The sequence below is a fragment of the Nestor notabilis genome, unplaced genomic scaffold (assembly GCF_000696875.1).
Source record: "Nestor notabilis isolate BGI_N333 unplaced genomic scaffold, ASM69687v1 scaffold2668, whole genome shotgun sequence".
Classification (NCBI taxonomy): Eukaryota; Metazoa; Chordata; class Aves; order Psittaciformes; family Psittacidae; genus Nestor; species Nestor notabilis.
The window spans coordinates 144,281-162,029 of NW_009938534.1; the positions used below are offsets into that span (position 1 = coordinate 144,281).

Consider the following 17,749-nt stretch of genomic DNA (forward strand, 5'->3'; position numbering starts at 1 on the left):
AGCAGATGCTGCAGTTTATGTAGCGTTTAACAGGAATGTTTTCAGCTGCCTCAAGTTTTATTGGTGGGTAACATGACATTTTTCAAATTAACTATTAGTGGTGGGCCTGTTTTATTTTTCTTCATGCGTTTTTTGTTAGTGCAATGAAAGATTCTCCACCAAATATTTCCTCCTGCTCTTCCTGTCACTATTATGAATTTTCTTCTGTTGCTCTCTGGTGAACTTGAGTCATCGTCGTACTCTGTATGGTTTCTCTAGAGGAAGAGATGGCTAAAATAACAAACTGCATTGCAAAAAGGAGAACTGCTTTATCTAATGTTTAAAATTTGTCCACGGTGTAACTCTGAACCAGAGAACGTTACGTAGAGGTGGTTCCTGGTTGAGTGTGAGCAGTATTAACAAAACAGAAGTAGGTTCAAAGAGACATTTCATAGGTTTATAGCTGCTGCTTACCTAAAGAAATCCGGATTCCAGGTTTGGTTTTAAGGTCTGTTTCAGTAAATGTTTCAATGTGTTGTAGAGCTCGATGGCACAGTCATTTACGTTTAGATGTGGCTCATGTATTTCTATGAGGACCAGTCATGCGTAGTAATTCTTCACATTCCTGACGTCTTTTTCATAATCCACTTTTAGGATGATGATAACTGTGATGAAAAGAGAGGAAATAATGTTTTGGGGTTTTTTTAATGCTTGGAATTCATGTTTTGATTCTAGTTGTAGAATTGATACTGCCAGTGTTTTTGCAGTTATCATCTGGATTATATCATTTAAACCTATTGCAAAAATCCTTCAGTGAAGTTCGCTGTAGGTAAATGAATCCTGTGCTCATCACAGGTAACTTGTAATAACTTCCTGGAGTTTTCTAGACAGAAAATGAAAAATAAAAGGCAGTACTCAATTTCTTATAACTCTGATTAATATGTATATATTGAGTCAGTTTTAATTATTTTTATAACGTTTTAATTTTACTTTTTGACTGTTGGTTTGGTTTGGGAGGTTTTTTTGTGAACTAAAGTAACTATATATTAATTGTTAGCAAACGCTGATGAAAGAAAGAGCCTCTAGTTGGAATAGGTGTATCTGATCTTTCAGTTTTCTTTTGGGCATTAACTGGACTTGTGTGACCTTTGAAATTCAGTGTGTGAAGTTAGGTGTCATATATGAAGATGCAAAACCTGAAAATTAAATAGGGTCTCTTTGGAATAATTATTAATATTTTTTACATCCTCTCACAGATTACCTGAAGTCATCTTCCTTTAGAAAGCTGATTTGGGAAGATAGTTTTGGTTCTCACCATTCTAAGATAAATCTGTGGTATGCTTATGGGAAGTCCCAGTATAAATAGTACAACACTTTTTCCTTTACCTGTTAAATTCCATCTATGAGAAGAGTTGAGAAAACCTTTGTGTATTCGAGAGACTTTCCTCATACTTTTGATAGCATAAGAATTGTTGTTAATTACAACAGACATGGAATATTAATGTAAGGTAGTTTCACCTATCAGGTTTGAGTTAATTTTTGAAGATATTCCATGAGCATAGCACATAAAGCTTATCAAGGTCCAGAGAAGCCAGGAAGGAGAATGGGTTATTTGGTGGTTATTGTCCTTTTTACATTATGATTCCTTTATGTGGAATAAACCTTGCAAATTAATGGGAAAATCAATATAAATCTTTAAGAAGTAGTAGGTAGTAGACTTTCATTTCTATGAAATCCAGGGGATAGATTGCCCCAGTTCAAGTGCTGTGTTACTGGCGAATGGTTACTGGTTACTACAGTTGAATGTGCTGAGCCCACCAGCTATCTCACTGCTAAATCTTATTGATTTTTATAGGGACCAATGCAGTGTCTGCAGGGCTCTGGGAGGATTATAAGATGTAAGAAGAGTAAGCATAGGGGAGCAGCTGCTGTCTCCAGCTCCAGAGGCAGAGTATGAAGCTATTGATTGTACACTTTGCTTTATCAGACATCACCCCAGTGTAGTTATTCCAGCTTTCGGGGATAACCGCTTCTTGATCCTCCAATGTGTGGATGATACCTCGCTTTGTCATTCATGTAATTTTAGTAAACCTTTATTCCTTTGGGCTGTGATCATTAATAAGATACTTTGCTAGGTTTTCTGTCTTGAAGTTGGCATGCTGACCTCATGTTTCTTGTCTGTCTGCATCTGTCCATATGAGATACTGCAGAACAGGACTTCCTACTTTCTCATGATTGTGTAATATTCAGCACTGTGAATTGAGGTCTCTGGGTGATGTTTGATGGTCACGACCCTGGACGGACTCTGCTGAGGGCTTTTTCACTAGGACCTGGGAGCAGGTCTTTTCTTGCAGGACAAGCTGTTACTCACTGTCAGTCTGAGCAGAGAGCAGATTAAAATCCAGCCTCATCCTCTAAACCATGGTCTGTCCTTCCCTATTACAAGACCATCCAAATTGTCTGCTGCAGGAGTGAAATCCTCCCCCACACCAGCCCACACATACCCCCCCAGTGACCCCATGTCCCTATGGCTGAGTCTGCACCATTCCTGGGAGGTACATCAGCCACAGCGCTGATAAAGGCGGCAGAGCAAAGAGCCCTGATACCAGGTCCAGCCCTCAGGCCAGGGCTTGGACAGACTGATCTGTTACATGGCAATTGAAACATGGCTTTAGGTAAGTCATAATTTTTAGAGCAGTGTCGCCCTTGAGGCATTTCTGAACTCATTTCTCCTAGCAGCAGTTAGATGAGTAAGGCAGTCAAACAACTTGAAGTCACTGGGATTAAAAAGTGCTGCTGAACATAAAGATATATATCATATTGGTCCACTGTTTGCTGATATTTTTGTTTTCCTTCTTTTTAATGTTAGGATGAACGTGAAGCCAGAGAAAATGTGAAAAGAGAGCAGGATGAAGCATACCGCATATCACTGGAGGCCGACAGAGCAAAGGTGTGTGCAGGGTGAATGTCAGGATGGGAATCTCTCCACAGCTGGTGCAATCTCTCTGGTGCAGAGGACTGTCTGCCTTCAGTTCTGCTCTTAAGAAGAGATGGTTGCTGTAGGAGCCATTATTGCCCTGAGTGGTTATAAAATGGCACTAGGTACAGTCACTAGGAATAGACTTCCTGCTAAAGCAGTCCTGGCCACACTTAATAATAGAAGTTGGGAAAGGAATGATGGGAAAAGATCACTTATGTCTGATATCAGTTTCTACAGAAAGGTTGAGTTTCTTTGCTTTTATTTAGCTGATGCTCATCATTAACCACAGCTGTGGAAAGCGAGGTACTACATGTCTGATTGCTGTTTGTTTCTTAGAGGGAAGCACAAGAGAGAGAAATGGCTGAGCAGTTTCGCTTGGAACAAATCCGGAAAGAACAGGAGGAAGAACGTGAGGTAAGATGTTTTACCTTTTCTTGACAACTTTTTGGGTTCATGAAGCTTATGGACATTGCAACTTTCACTCAAAATGTAATTTTATGTGAATTTTTAAATTAATTAACTTTTAAAAATTAATTTCTTACCATATATATATAAAACATAGTGCAGCTAAATAAGTTTCATCCACTCTTTAATAGCTTTCTTATTCCATCATCTGGGTCACAATTACATCACCTGTATTTGAACTAGAGCCATACATTAGATAGGCCTGCTCACAGGAGATCCAGGAAATGAGCTCCATAATTGGTGGAATCTTTGGGAACTTCTAACTTTGTTTCTGCAGGCACTCCTTTAAACATAAGATACCATGGATCCCTTTCATTTCCTCCAGGGAGTACTAAATTCAGTCCAACAGCAGTATTCCATGGTTTGAGAAGGGTGCTGTCCACTTCTTTCTTATCCTGCAGTATCTGGTGACGTACTTAGGTCCTGTTGTTAGCATAAGCCAAGAATGGAAGCTGAAACACAACTGAAGGAGCAATGCACGAAACTAGACTGTGAGAATTGTGACAGGGATAATTGCAAGATGGAATTCTGTGAGGTTAATAGCAATCAAACATAAGTCAGTAGCAGTAGCATGTAGCAGAAACAAACTCTTGAGCAATCAGCTCACACTCAGATTTAAATGATATGGTTTGATTTGGGGTTTTTTAAAGTAATTTTGCATGCATAGACAACAATAATTGCTTCTGCTTTATTATATCTGCTCCTGAACCTTTCCTGATATCTTGGCCTTTTGGAAATGGTTTTCTTACACAAAGGTTGCAAGACTAGTCCATGTTATCAAAATGTACCTGGGCTTCCCTGTTTAACTGTAGAGTGCAGTGATGAAAATAATAGGATCTGTTTGCTTAGTAGAACAAAAGGGATTTTAACAATAATGTTTACTAACACTCCCCATTTTCAAGTATACAGATTACTTATACTGAATTGTTCTGCAACAGTGTTTACTTACAGAAGTGGCTTTATGTTCAGTTCGTATGTTTAAAATCTGACTATTGAGCTGAACATCTTTTTATCAACAAACTGAAATTGCTTGTTCAGGTCCAAGAGTTTTTAATGTGATCCATCACATCATTGTTTTCTGACTTGGTTTGCTGGTACAGAATATCCATTGTAAATTGCCATTTTATGTTAAAGCCTTGGAGACTAGTTACTTTAGGGAGCGACGCACTCTTTGCACAAAGAAAAGATCTCTAATGAGCTACTGTTGTTTATTTTTCTATAATATAATTGATTGGGTTCAGTAAATAATGTAGCATCTGTTGTTATACTTTGTGGGGAAATGTCAAAACAGAAAGATAGTAAGCAGGTGGTTGAGAATGGAGAGAGAGAAAATTAAAATAGAATCTATTTAAAATATAATCTCATAGTAGATGAGCAAAAATGAACTCAAGTTCTATGTATAAATATTTATACTGAGATATAATTTGCTCAGAGGTTTGTGTGTAAGAAGTAGACAATTTAAAAGCCTTCATAAGCCTTCCTTCTGCCCAGTCCTTTCTGTTTAATGTAATCATCCTCCATCAGTTTCTGTTACTAAGTGACCTTGGGGAGGTTTTCAAAGGCACAAATAGCAACTGTGTATCTTGAAAGTTCCTAGAGAATCTAGGTAAATGCCTACCTGACTGCCTCTTCAGGTTGGAAAATTGTCTTTTAAGTGTATTTTGGGGCAGGGAGTGCGATCATGCTGTTTCTTCCATTCACTGAAATTCTCATTAACTGCTTACTCAAGTGAGGTGATAATGTAACAAGGCCACTTTCTAAGTATGATCTGATTTCTAACAGATGACAGTGTGTGTCGATGAGTACCAACAGCGTTCAGTACCCTCCAAAATCAAGGCCACCTTGTTCAGCAATCAAATACAAGGCATAAATTAAAAACCAAAAAAATCTGCTCAAAGTATTAGTGTTGTAGTAGCTCCTGGAAGCAGAGGGCAGAGAGCACCGGCTTGGCTCCTGCCCTTAAAATCTTGACATCAGCAGCACACACAGTGTTAGTGGGAAGATGGTCATACACATTTTCAGGCATGTAATGTCATTGCACTTGGGGCTGATTTCATACAAATTGTTGCAGAAACTGTGCACATGTGTGCTTGGAACCATCTTCCTGCAAATAATAATAATTGCTTGCTTGAAATCTTAAAGCTCCAGTTTCTGTTTCACACAGTTTTCTTCTTTGACCATTCCTACTTTTATAGGTACTCAATTTATCTAATGTACCTCCATGATATTTTTAATTATGTGTTTTAGATTATTTATAGTGAATCTCCTGCATACATTTCTTTTTACTCTGAACTGCCACTAAGGGTCTTGTCTTTGCTGCAGAAAGTCAATTACTCTGTTCAAGAGGAAGGCAATTTGATAAGTGCATTTAAAGAAATACTTTTACTGCCTTTTAATTTATACCCTTCAAGGAAGCAATTGGCCACTTGACAATTATTCTCTCATTCAAATTTTTTCGAAGGCTTTCTGCCAAATGATTAAATTACTTATCCCCATCGTGCATTAACTGTAGACCTAATAATATGTGTTATAAGGGAGGATTTATTTTAATTAGTTGTCTGGTGGGCTGTTATTAAGGAATGAATAAAAATGATTTTGTCATTGAGATCTAAAGCACAGCTATGGATCAGGAGCACTGTGGCACATCTTGAAGTTCTAGAAGAAATAAAAGCTTTCTGTCCTTTTCTTCTGTTGCTAGCATTGCAAGCTCAATGGTTATTTTTCCTTCCTCAGGCTATCAGGCTCTCTCTTGAGCAATCTTTGCCTCCTGAACCAAAAGAGGAGAGCACCGAGTCTGTCAGTAAACTGCGTATTCGGACACCCAGTGGAGAATTCTTTGAGCGACGTTTCCTGGCCAGCAGCAAGCTGCAGGTTGTCTTTGATTTTGTAGCTTCCAAGGGATATCCTTGGGAGGAGTACAAGCTGCTGGGCACCTTTCCGAGGAGAGATGTGAGTAAATGTACCTTTTAGGAATAAATCCCACTTCTTCTTCCTCCTGTATGTTAGAGGACCAGTGTGTTATAGCATAGAAGGCGAAAGAGATGAGTAAGAGTTCTGCCAAGTGCTATCATATGTTAGATACAGAATGGCATTGTGAAATCTGTTTCCAGTGACCTTTTAAAAGTCCTCCATTTCTGAACCAAACAAGTTGTGAACCATATTCAGTGAAAACTGCCCAAATATGCTGAGCTAGCATTGATAATGTCCTCTTTTGAGGGAAGGCACACTGAAATTAGTACACTTGGCATCTGTTAATGGCTGGTACTTCTGATCTTCTTGGGTTTGCCATTTTCATGCAATTTTATGTTATGAACCAGGAAGGCTCAGAGTCAGATAGTATGCAGCTATGAGCTAATTGGTAAGTTCTAATAAATTAATCATCCACCTGTTATATAATACTAGTAATAGTCATCTGTATCTCCTACCTCGGACTTCTAATAATGTACCTGTTGTGACCCATTTTCAAAATCAATACTGCTTACAAAAGCCAACTAAATTCTGTTGATTTATCAACAGATAGTTATGTGCTTGTTACTAAGTTTCTTTGAAAATAGACCTATATGTTTTCTGCTCTATTACAAATTAACTTTAATTCCTTATTTAGCCACTGTTACAGCAAAGGGAAAAGTCAAGGATCTAACTGTGTGGCAATTACCCAGGGCCTGTATAAAAGGCGGAGGTAACAGGCACTACAGAGGTGACAAAACAGAGCTAAGCAAAGATGGGTAAAACAGCTTTTTGGCCATACTGCCTCAGTCTTGCAAACAGGTGGGGGCAGCTCTGGATCAGATGTGGTTTTGTTTCCTGGGGACATCTCCAGATGATGCTGTTTTTCATCAGAGGAGCTCAGTAAGTTGGGTTGTTTTTCCATTTTGTTTCCCCTCACTGCCCCTGGAGGAAGGAAGTTCACTAGGAATAAGGCTCTGATTCGTGTGTTTACAGTACTGTTTTGTAACAGATACCTCTTGCTTTATCATCTGATTTGTAAGTAGTCTGAAGAGTGAAGAAACTATTGTCTATAGCAAGCATACAACCTTGAGACTGGAGGTGATTTCTGACCAATTCTTGGCATACCTATGAACAGGATTGTAGTGCTTGCAGCTTTTCTTCCACCTTGTCTCATATTGAGAATCCTAAGCTGTCAGACTGAAAACCAGCATTTAAGGAATCTCATTAATCACTAATTAACTTTACTCCTTATACATATAATATCATTTCCAGTGGAACCAAGGACTAGAAGTCATCTGTGTTTCCAGGATTACTGATCGTTCAGTCTACTTGACAGAAGTAAAGCAATCTTTCACAGTCTAAACAATGTTTTTGTGTAATTTAAATACTCTGCAAATCATACTTCCTTAATTGTAATATATTTATGTCTTAGTACATATTTAATATAAAAACCCCTATATGTGTATTACTCTAACTTTTTCCATTTGTTTTGCACTTCTAGGCTGTTTCTGTACTGATGATGTTCACATCATCATCATTATTAATTTTAGTCCTCTGTAACAAACTCAAAAATTGATCAGATGACTCATATAAGAACAAATTAAGAAAGGTGTAGAAAAGAAAAAAGGCCACTAAATTAGATCAGGCTGGTATTTTCAGTACATTTGTGAAACTGTCAGGGAGAAAATGCTGAGGCAAAGAAAGGAGGATTTAATGGCAGGATACGAAGCCGTTGGTCTGTTGCGTGGGAAGCAGAGACCCTGTCATCTTTTTTCTATGATTCCAGCCTAATAATGCCATGTATGAGGAGTCACATAAATGATTCATGCCAATTGACTCAGTGGTCGTGTATGAATCTGGTTGCCATTGTGACCACCAGAGCTACAACAGATGAAAAATAATCCCCAGGGGTTTGCTAACCACTGAGAGCTATAAATGACATCTGCCGTGTTCCCCAGTGTTGGAAAGTTGGAACTGTGCAACTCCATAGTTGATGAATGCCTTGGAATATGGCAAAAGTATATATTCATTACCTTAGGCTTCATGGTGTATAGTTTCTTAAAAATACAGTGTAACTTGTCAAGACCCTTCTGCTATATGATACATATCACAAACATCCATTGAAATCTGTGCAACAAGAATGGAACACCTGGGATGCTTGTGCTCCAGAGAACAGTGGCATTTAAAATGCTGTCTGTATTTAAACTATACATAACATACTTTAAAAAAATATGTTTGAACGTATCAGAATTTATTGCTTGACTTTTTGCTGCAATAAGATGAAAACACGTTTTCTCCAGTTAGTATTTTTTTTCTTCTATCCTAATCTGTATTACAGTAACACATACCCATATAAGTGTTTCTGTCTTATCAGAACGAGTGGATTCTCTTGAACCAATTCAGCGTTTTCTTCTGATAAATGTTAGAGCATTTTACCCGCTTTTCAAAGCCATCAGTCCTTGATACAGTGTTGGTGAAGTATTTCTACATCTTTCGTAAATAAAAATTCATTAGTTCTTATTTCTATGTTCCAGTTGCTTACACAGATATCCTTAGCTAACTTACAGTTGGTATCATAACCCTACTGTAAATACAAACTTCTACACATGAGTAAATACACAGATTAACCTTTTCTAGACACTACTTGTAGATTTTAAAGCAGCAGTGACATTCCAAAGCAGTTAAGCACATGCAGTGACTTGTTATTGGGTCTTTGTCACCAAGTGTGTTGTTCTGTCTGCTAGTGCTGAAATTAGATATTAACCACATCCTCTGTCAGTACCTTAAACAAGGCAGCAGCACTACATAACATACCAACAAATGTGTTTCACACAGGTGAACCTGGGTCAGCAGGTAACTTGCACCTCTAACTGAAAACATTTGGCAAGCAAATCTTCTGAGTGAAAAGCTGTATTATAAGTTCTTTGCTTTATTCTTAAATGCACCTGCAAAGGCTTTAATGGAAGCAAATGTGTGAGCTGTTTAAATGTATGTGATGATTTTAGAATTATAGTTCCCTTTCTTCCAAGAATTGCCCTAATCTTCAAAATGCATTTAACTATAACAAAAAGAGCTCACCCTAAGCATATTAGTGTGCTCAGTCAACCTTTTCAATCAGTATTTCTTCTAAGTTCCATTCTCTTAAAAGCCTTCCAAAACCACTGATTTCAGTAGTCCTGTCAATCTGCCACCTGCATGATCCACCTTTTCCCAGTATCCTGGAGACTTCCCAGATGAGCAGTTCCTTGCTTCCTTCTGTGGAGATCTGTAGAAGCCTTTCTAAAACTCTTTAACATCTGATGAAGTGGGCATTTTGCCACACTTCAGGCAAGAAGAAGTGTATCAGGTCTAGCTGAAACTGTAGGAGGAATGTGCAGAACAAATTTGACCAAACTGGGCTTCAGCCACCCTAGTAGAATTATTGCTGTTTTGGCTGGCAAGTGTTTTATGGTGTCTCTCAGAAAGGGAGGTCCTGGCATGCTTTCTTTTTCAAAAGACCATTTTTGAAAGACTGAATTTATTAATTTCTTCTGAAAAATCAAAATCGCAACCTATAATTTCTTCTGCTCCTTCCTCCTTAAGGTGGAGCATTAGTTATGTATTTGAGAGTATGCCTTTTGCAGACACGGTATTAGAGACTTAAGCTCTTTATTTACTGTATCTGGAGGCCCTGGTAAGCCAAGACTTCTACAGTATTTCACATTTTATTTTTCTGAGCCACAGCTTAGGATCAGGTGGCAGTTAAGTCACTTAAGGTTATTTAAATGCATCTAAAATGTTGCTCAATAATTCAGAACCAGTTTGCTCTGTTTAGAGTATTAAGATTTTTTAAATCCTTTTAATTAACCAATTTCAACAGCAGTTTAAATAAACAGAAACAAAAAATCTGTCTCCCTGGAAAGGGCAGAAATTAAATTTAACTCAAATTGCATGTCAATTTAAATTAGGTGATCAGGATTTCAGTAAATTTAGAGTCAGACAATTCTTAATATTATATGGAGTACAGAGTAAGATATTCCTCCAAACCCAAATGTGATCATTCCTGTACTCTGAGTAATCCTCTTTGATGCCCACAGTGGTGGAAATAATGCCACAGGATAGTAAGTTAGCTATGGCACTCAGCTTACATAGTGAACAGAGTGCTTAGCACACACAGGTCTGAGCAGGGAACTATCCTCTGATGTTCTCAGACAGGTAATGTTAGAGCCTGATCCCTATATTGCTATGCCAGGTAGTTTGGCAATTCTGTATATCAATATCTGTTCTAGAAGCCATTCTTTGTAAGGGTTATTCTGCATTTCACTCAGTGCAAACTACTTCCTTCAAATAACCTACTTTTAAACTCATTAGGTGGCGTTTAAACTCTTTAAATGGTTCATGGAAGCATTATATGTCCAGAACCATCTCTGGCTTTTAACATTCTTTTCCATTACCATCATCTTGATAGAAAGATGGAAGATCTTACTGTGAAAAAGGATCCATGCAGCATCATGGTTATACCCAGTAGCACTTTTACTAACTTCACATAAATCAGCAAAGTAGCTTGAATATCTGCCTTATGGTAAAGGAGGATTTCAGATGAATTGAGTATTCTTTTTTATGTTCAAAAAAATTTTCAAATGTTTTGTAAGTTTGGGGAAAATTTATCATGTGATCCATCTAATGTTTCCACTTATTTCAGGTACTGGTGTTTATATTTCCTACTACATAAAATAGTTTGCTTTTTTAGTTTGCTCATCTGCTTTTATTCACATCATTTCAAATTTTACAGGTTACAGCTCTGATGGTGGCGTGTGTTTATCAGCTCTGATCTAGTTTACACAAGGCCACAGCCACCTACGAAGTTAGATGTCCCGCCTCCTGTCATTTACAACTGTTCTTAAGTCAATACTTCCTGCCCTTGTCTTTCCTCTCTTTTCAGGATATGTTGTTATTCTATTTATTCAAACAGTTATGTTTAGTTTAGTTAAGACACCAATAAGTTGCTTAAGCAAATTGGCCATACCAGAGTGGCATATTCCCATGCCTCTTCTAGAAGCGTGATTTCTAGTTGTTCTTCCTGATGACTTGCAACAGTAGAATGGTTGGACTGATGAACCTTGAGTGCAAGAGGAAGGGACTACATATCACTGCATACAGAACACTGAAGTGTTTGCAACCCCTAGCATTGCTGTTAACAAGTTTGGTGCTCACCAAGTAGTATCACACTCTTCCGGTCTGCACCTACAAAAGGAGTAGGTTATGTTCTTGCCCTACTGTAGTCAATGGCAGTACTTCAGGGAATATTGAGTAGATTTTGCTTCTTGAATGTGATGTTTACTTTTGTGGAAATATAATTTCCATATAAGTAGTCAAAAATTCTGTATTACAGAAAGATTTTTCCTGTTTTCTTCCAAGACAGACAAACTTAATCTGTCTTTTCAGAACTGGTGTCTATGATACCCAAAGAGAAAGATTAAAGCCCTTCATGTATGAAGACACTGGAAGGAGCCGGAAAGAATGTCTTCCTCATTGCATAGATGTAAGCTTATTCTAAGCAGAAATAAAATTACGTTCTATAGGTCAATATGTCTAACAACAACTCTGAATATGGGGGATGTTTAACCAATTTCAGGAAATAGATGTGAGTTTCAGATGAGCTGTTTTACTTAAGACTCACTCAAGTAAGGAAGCATTCACAACACTCAATGCGGTATGTGAACTCTCAGTTGAGTCATCCTCATTAGTTAACCCACTGACTAATGCCAACCATGTGATTAATATATTCCACCCAAGCACATCCCTCAGACCAAAAGTGTTCTTTTATTCAGCACTGCCCCATTTTACAAGACATTTATTTCAGGGGAGGCGCATTATTGTTCACAGGAAGATGCCTTAGTTAAGCCGCAGAGCTTTGCTGTTGCATAGGGCATTATCCAGCATGAACTGGACCGAAGCTATTTTATACCTTTTCCCCAGAATTCATGCTTAATGTCAATTTTACGGGCTTTTTTTCCCCTCGTAGGAAGAAAATGTAATGATAAAATACCCATAAAGAGCCTTTGTAATAGTATGATACTAAGAATGCTGTGTCTGGTTACCAGAAAATTTAATGATCTCCTGCTGTTTTGGTAATTGCATAAGTAATACATCAGACTGAATCACCAAAGCAGTCTTAAGCGCGCTTTTTATTCTATTTACCTATCTACCAATCACAATGTTATACTGTAGATATCATTGTGGTATCTGAACATCTTAATCCTTTGAACTTGTGATAAAAATCCTTTTGCATTGTTTTTCCATGCAGTTATAATTAAGTGCACATGAATCCAATCCTGGGTCGTTCTCCTGTGGGTGACTGTGTTCACATCCATTCCCCTTTGGCATGTATGCAAAGCAAACTTCCTGCAGTTCACTTGGAGCACTAAACGTAGTTATGTGTTTTCAGACTTCCAGAAGATGTGGCTGTTTGCTTCCCTTCAGCTCTTCATCAATGACCACAGTGAAAACTATAGTATTTCTGGTGACATGATCTCTCTGTAGCTAGCACATTTTAGGATAATTAAATACATGAATAATTGTTAGTTCAATATAAGCATGCTGGCAGCAGTGCCCACAAGTAACAGACTGTTTTGCTTCTTGGCACAGCAGAAATGTATGCTTGACATACAAATGCTCTCATCTGTAAATGCCAGTACTTAAACCTTTTCTCTACTCAGCAAGAACACTGAAAGTAAATAATGTGAAGGAGCAGGTGATAGAGCTCTTCTGCCCACAGGTCCTTTGTCAGGAAAAGTCCCATTCCAGTGTATTCTGTTGGCTTCTCTTTCTTCAAGAAACTACACAAAGAATTCCTGAATAGATCAAAGATTTCAAACCAGAAAGAAGGAAGGGATGAAAGCAGAAAATCTGAGGAGAGCTTTACAGCACCTTCCTCTTCCCTCAACATCTGAAGTCATCATAGAATCATCATAGAACGGTTTGGCTAGGAAGGGACCCTAAAGATCATCTAGTTCCAACTCCTCTGCCGTGGTCTCCAAGTCCTTCAGTCTCAGAGTTGGTGTCACTGTGGAGGCCAGCACTGTCTTGTTCAGTACCTGAAGGTAACTCCTCTGATGGACACTAACTTTGACTTCTTGCTCTCAGGGTATAAGGCAAGTTGTGTAATACTTTAACACCATCAACAGCACATCAACAAAAGTGGTATTATTGAAAGAGACTTTTAATTAATTTAAATTCTTTTGTGTTTTCACTTCTGCCAAAATGAGAGTGTATTCGTTATTTTGTCATTGAAAATGAGCTGTTTGAAAGGCTGGAGGAAGTTGCAGCCTTTTTTGTAGTGATTTTTTTCGGTGAGATGACTTCTTAGAAATAAATACAAACCAGATACTCAGTTATGTTAGTAACTGTATGAATTTTGGCTGTATTTTGGGGGAGTACTGATCACTAAACAAAATTTCTGATTTTGGGCTAAAAAGAGCAGAACTACCTCAGCTACTCAGGTGGATCTGCTGTACACAGCAATTCTTAATGTCTTTTATTGGAAGATAGATAAACTATAGTTACATATTTCTTTTACTATCCACTGTTAACTGATAGGAATTGGGTAAAAAATCTGGTATTTTTTAAATATGATTAACATTGGGGCTTTTATTTAGTTTTGGTGCATGAACGATTAGTGTTTGTGGGGTTTTTTTCAGCTTTGTTTTAAGATAAGGGGTTTTTCCCAATTAAAAAATCAAATTTTCATGTGGAATCATGAATTAATACCTTTGAGCTTTCAAAAACCCAGGTAGTCCATGTGTCAGTCTGCAAATAGAGCAACACTGGGTTTGGTCTTATCCTTCTATTTACAATGCCCTGTTGTTATGTTTAGTGTTTTAAAAAACAGAGGAGAACACAGTTGCTATCTTAATTAACTGTCTAAAAAGACAAGTAATGCAAATAAGGTTTATGATTCACTGATTTAAATCTATGTAGCAAATTCTTTTCTGATATAAATGATCTTAAGGCAGTGAAAATATACACTATGAAGATTGGTGGCACCTCAGGTATCTTGGAGAGCCGCATGGCTTTTCTAAGAGTGAAAAGCATGCTTTAAGTAGAGGATATAGCATCACATTTTTCTGTTTTATCAACGTCTGTTACTTTGCTTAGTAAATGTATTTTTAAAAATTGCTTAATCTAAAATATTGTTTATATAAAATCTCTTCAGAGAAGATAGTGTGTGACATCTGGATTAAAGCTTTGTGCTTAGATCAAGCCTGGAAGTCTTTTACTATGACATATTTTTCCTTGTTTGTGACGGCTTTCTTCAATTCAGATGTAAATTATCTCCAAGTTTATTCAACTAAACCAGATCTAATTGCATATATTTCTATAAAGTAACCCCACTTTTGTTTGTTGCTCTAGTTGAGCGTATTATCTGTGTAACCCATAGATATTTCAATAGGTAAAAAGGATTCACTTTCACTTGTGTTTGTGTGTCATTCTGAAAATATAGTTTTTCAAACAGATGTAGTACTTTACCAGGTGTGCCTTTAAGTAATTTCTATTGCATTTATACTTTAGGAGGATTAGGAAAGAGAGTAAAAGAACTCTTTGTCCGTTAGATTCATTAAATGTATTCATGCGTGTGTAAGTGGTATAGAGGCTGTGCTACTCAGGAATCAGATCCTTGTCTTAGGGCGTAGAGAAAGGTGAAGGGTGTGATATTTACTGCTTGTGTAAGTGTCATAATAATTGTGTATTCGATTCTTTATTTTTAAATTACCTTCCTGGGCATTAAGCCATTTTTTGGTATTTATCTTTTCCCTGCAGAGTTAGGGAGGGTAAGGAACCACACCTTTGAAATGGTAAAAGTACAGCTGCTCAGGATGTGAAAGTGTAATAGAGCAGATATGTCAGCAAAGGTGAAGGCATGAGTAATGCAAAAATTATTCTAGAAGGAAAAACACTTTGCTATAAAAATGTATTAAAATGTTGTTTCGACTGGTATTAATTTTCATTACTGGATAAGGAAAAAAACCCAAGGGATTTATTCAGAATAAAGTGTAAGTAGCTACTCTGTTCTTACAGGGGAGATATTAATATTACTATCTCTTGGGTTTGCACAGTCCTAAATCATTCAAACTTCAAAGTGCCACCAAAGTAGTTCAAACCAACTAGCTAGTGCTCACTTAAAATAATTACCACAAAATTCATTTCAACAAGTACCTATTAAAACAATACATTTCCTGTGCAACAAACAAGCACTGGTTATATAGCAAAGCTCTTTAAAAGATGAAGTCTAAGCTCTAGTGCACCAAAGCATAAGATCTTGTAAAATTGCATCCATAGTTGGAAGAAGAGTGTTGTTTTACCAACTTAAACCTAACTCAGTGAAACTGAAACATTTTACAGCTCAATGGCAAGATCTAACACTGATAGAAATAAGGTCCTGTTACCACCTCTGGTCATGTTGCTAGAAAGAGTCTTCCACAAAGAGAGGGGAGTGTTAAAGGTTGCATAGAAAGTCATTTGCCTGAAGATGAAAACTGCAAGGGCACTCGCTGCTTTGGCTTTGGGATAGCACTGAATGTTACATGCCTGTTACTATACAGATCCTGTGAGCTTGAGTATTAATAATTTTGCTGTCACTTGAGTTACACGCTCTCAGCATCTGAACGTTGTGTCCTTCCTCTGCCACCCTCCTCACTGTATAAACTTGGAACAGCTTAGAGTCTCTTTAAGGGGTTTTAGTTTACCTTTCATTATAATATAAAGTACTTACCTTAGCAAAACCACACAATGTATTTCAAAAATACATTGACCTCATCAGCTGGTATCACCAAGTGACATGTGAGTGGACTCTTAGAGTGCATGCATACAACTGGTAGAAAGACGGTTATTGTAGGACCTGAAAATACAGAGTACCACTGTGCTTTCAGCATTCATTTAGGCCTTTAACAAACGCTGAGTGCTTAACTTGGTGAATTTTGCAACCTTTATCAAGAAAGTGTTGATTTCACCACATGGGTATCTATGTAATCTCATTAAGTTCAACAGGATCAAATCAGATTCAGTATATAAACACATGCTTAAGTGATTTCCTGCATAATTGCTAGCAACAGAAGGTGTCTTTAAATAATAAAGGTGTGGGGTTTGGGACAGCGTAGCAGATGTAATGCGTGGGGCTATTTTGAAAAGAGCACCATGCAATGACATCAGAGCACTGAAGTGGGCTTCAGAACTTAACCTAATGGTAATTGAAACAACGTACACAGATACAAATATGAAGGTATTTTATACTTTGAATTATTGAGTAATCCACCAAAATTCAAATGAATAAAAATCCTTAGAACACTACACTGGACACACGTTTGTGGGCTACAGCTCTTCCAGGGTACTTTGATCTCTATTATATATCATTCCTTGGTTTCTAATTGTGTTTTAAAGGACTAAGTTACAAAGCATCTAAGGTCTTATATTTCATACATTTACAAGAGAAACCATTTCTTTTGGTAGGAGGTGTGTTCACTAATAAGGCTTCTATTCTTCGTAGTAAACAACATATTTACAAACCACAAATAACAAAGTAGAAGCTGCAGAAGGGGTATGGTGTGATAATTAAGTACAATGGCGACCCATATGAACAGAAAATGCCAAGGAGCTAAAACAAAGCAACAACAGCTTTGTTTGTTGACAGATGTAGGAGCCATATTGTTAGTTAATTGGGTAATGGTGTAAACATTTGCAAACTCTGCTGTCCCTCAGTGAATTAAGCAGCACGCTGAAATTATGGTGAAAAGCTGCACAGTCCTTTTGCTGCAGGTACTCCACAGTGCGTTTAGCTGACCTTCTCGGTGTGGAGACATTGAGGAAGGGACATCATGTGTTGTTATTATTTAAGGTACTTGAGGTTTGCCAGCACTTTAGACTAGGATATGAAGCCTGAATTACACTCCAGTGAATAATAGGTTTCCATATGGTTACAGTCTGGAAGATCATTTCATTGCCTAGGCTGGCTTTTTAGATTCTTTTTCCCAAACGTAGAAGACACTTATTCTGGCTTTTGTAGCTTTTCTTGCAAAAAAAAAAAAGGTTGCAGGATTTGAAAATAGAGAGGTCTAATTAGATACTGGCTTGAACAGAAAAGATGGAAAATCAGTTCTCTCAGGTGGACAATACCTCATATGCTGTGAATTGCAGAGACCCCTATTTACCTCACTGTCAGTGCCGAGGTGCAATAATGGACTGTAGCAGAATACCAAAACATTTAAAAATGCAACAAGGTACTTAATTAGCATAGTTTTGTAATCACAAACTTAAGTGCACTACTTTGGCTGTTTTTTACATAACAGGTTTGCTTTCGAAGATAATAACCTTTCAATAATTGAAGCAGCATCTGTGCAGGAA

General features: G+C 37.5%; 1 protein-coding gene across 1 annotated transcript in view; it reads left to right on the plus strand.

Annotated features, from left to right (window-relative positions):
* Positions 1–17,749, plus strand: part of FAF1 (Fas (TNFRSF6) associated factor 1) — a 164,078-nt gene that overhangs the window by 144,124 nt on the left and 2,205 nt on the right. The window contains exons 16-18 of the mRNA XM_010019353.1: positions 2,849–2,929; positions 3,296–3,373; positions 6,158–6,373. Of these exons, the coding sequence (XP_010017655.1) occupies positions 2,849–2,929; positions 3,296–3,373; positions 6,158–6,373 (375 nt within the window). The remainder of the gene's footprint in view (positions 1–2,848; positions 2,930–3,295; positions 3,374–6,157; positions 6,374–17,749) is intronic.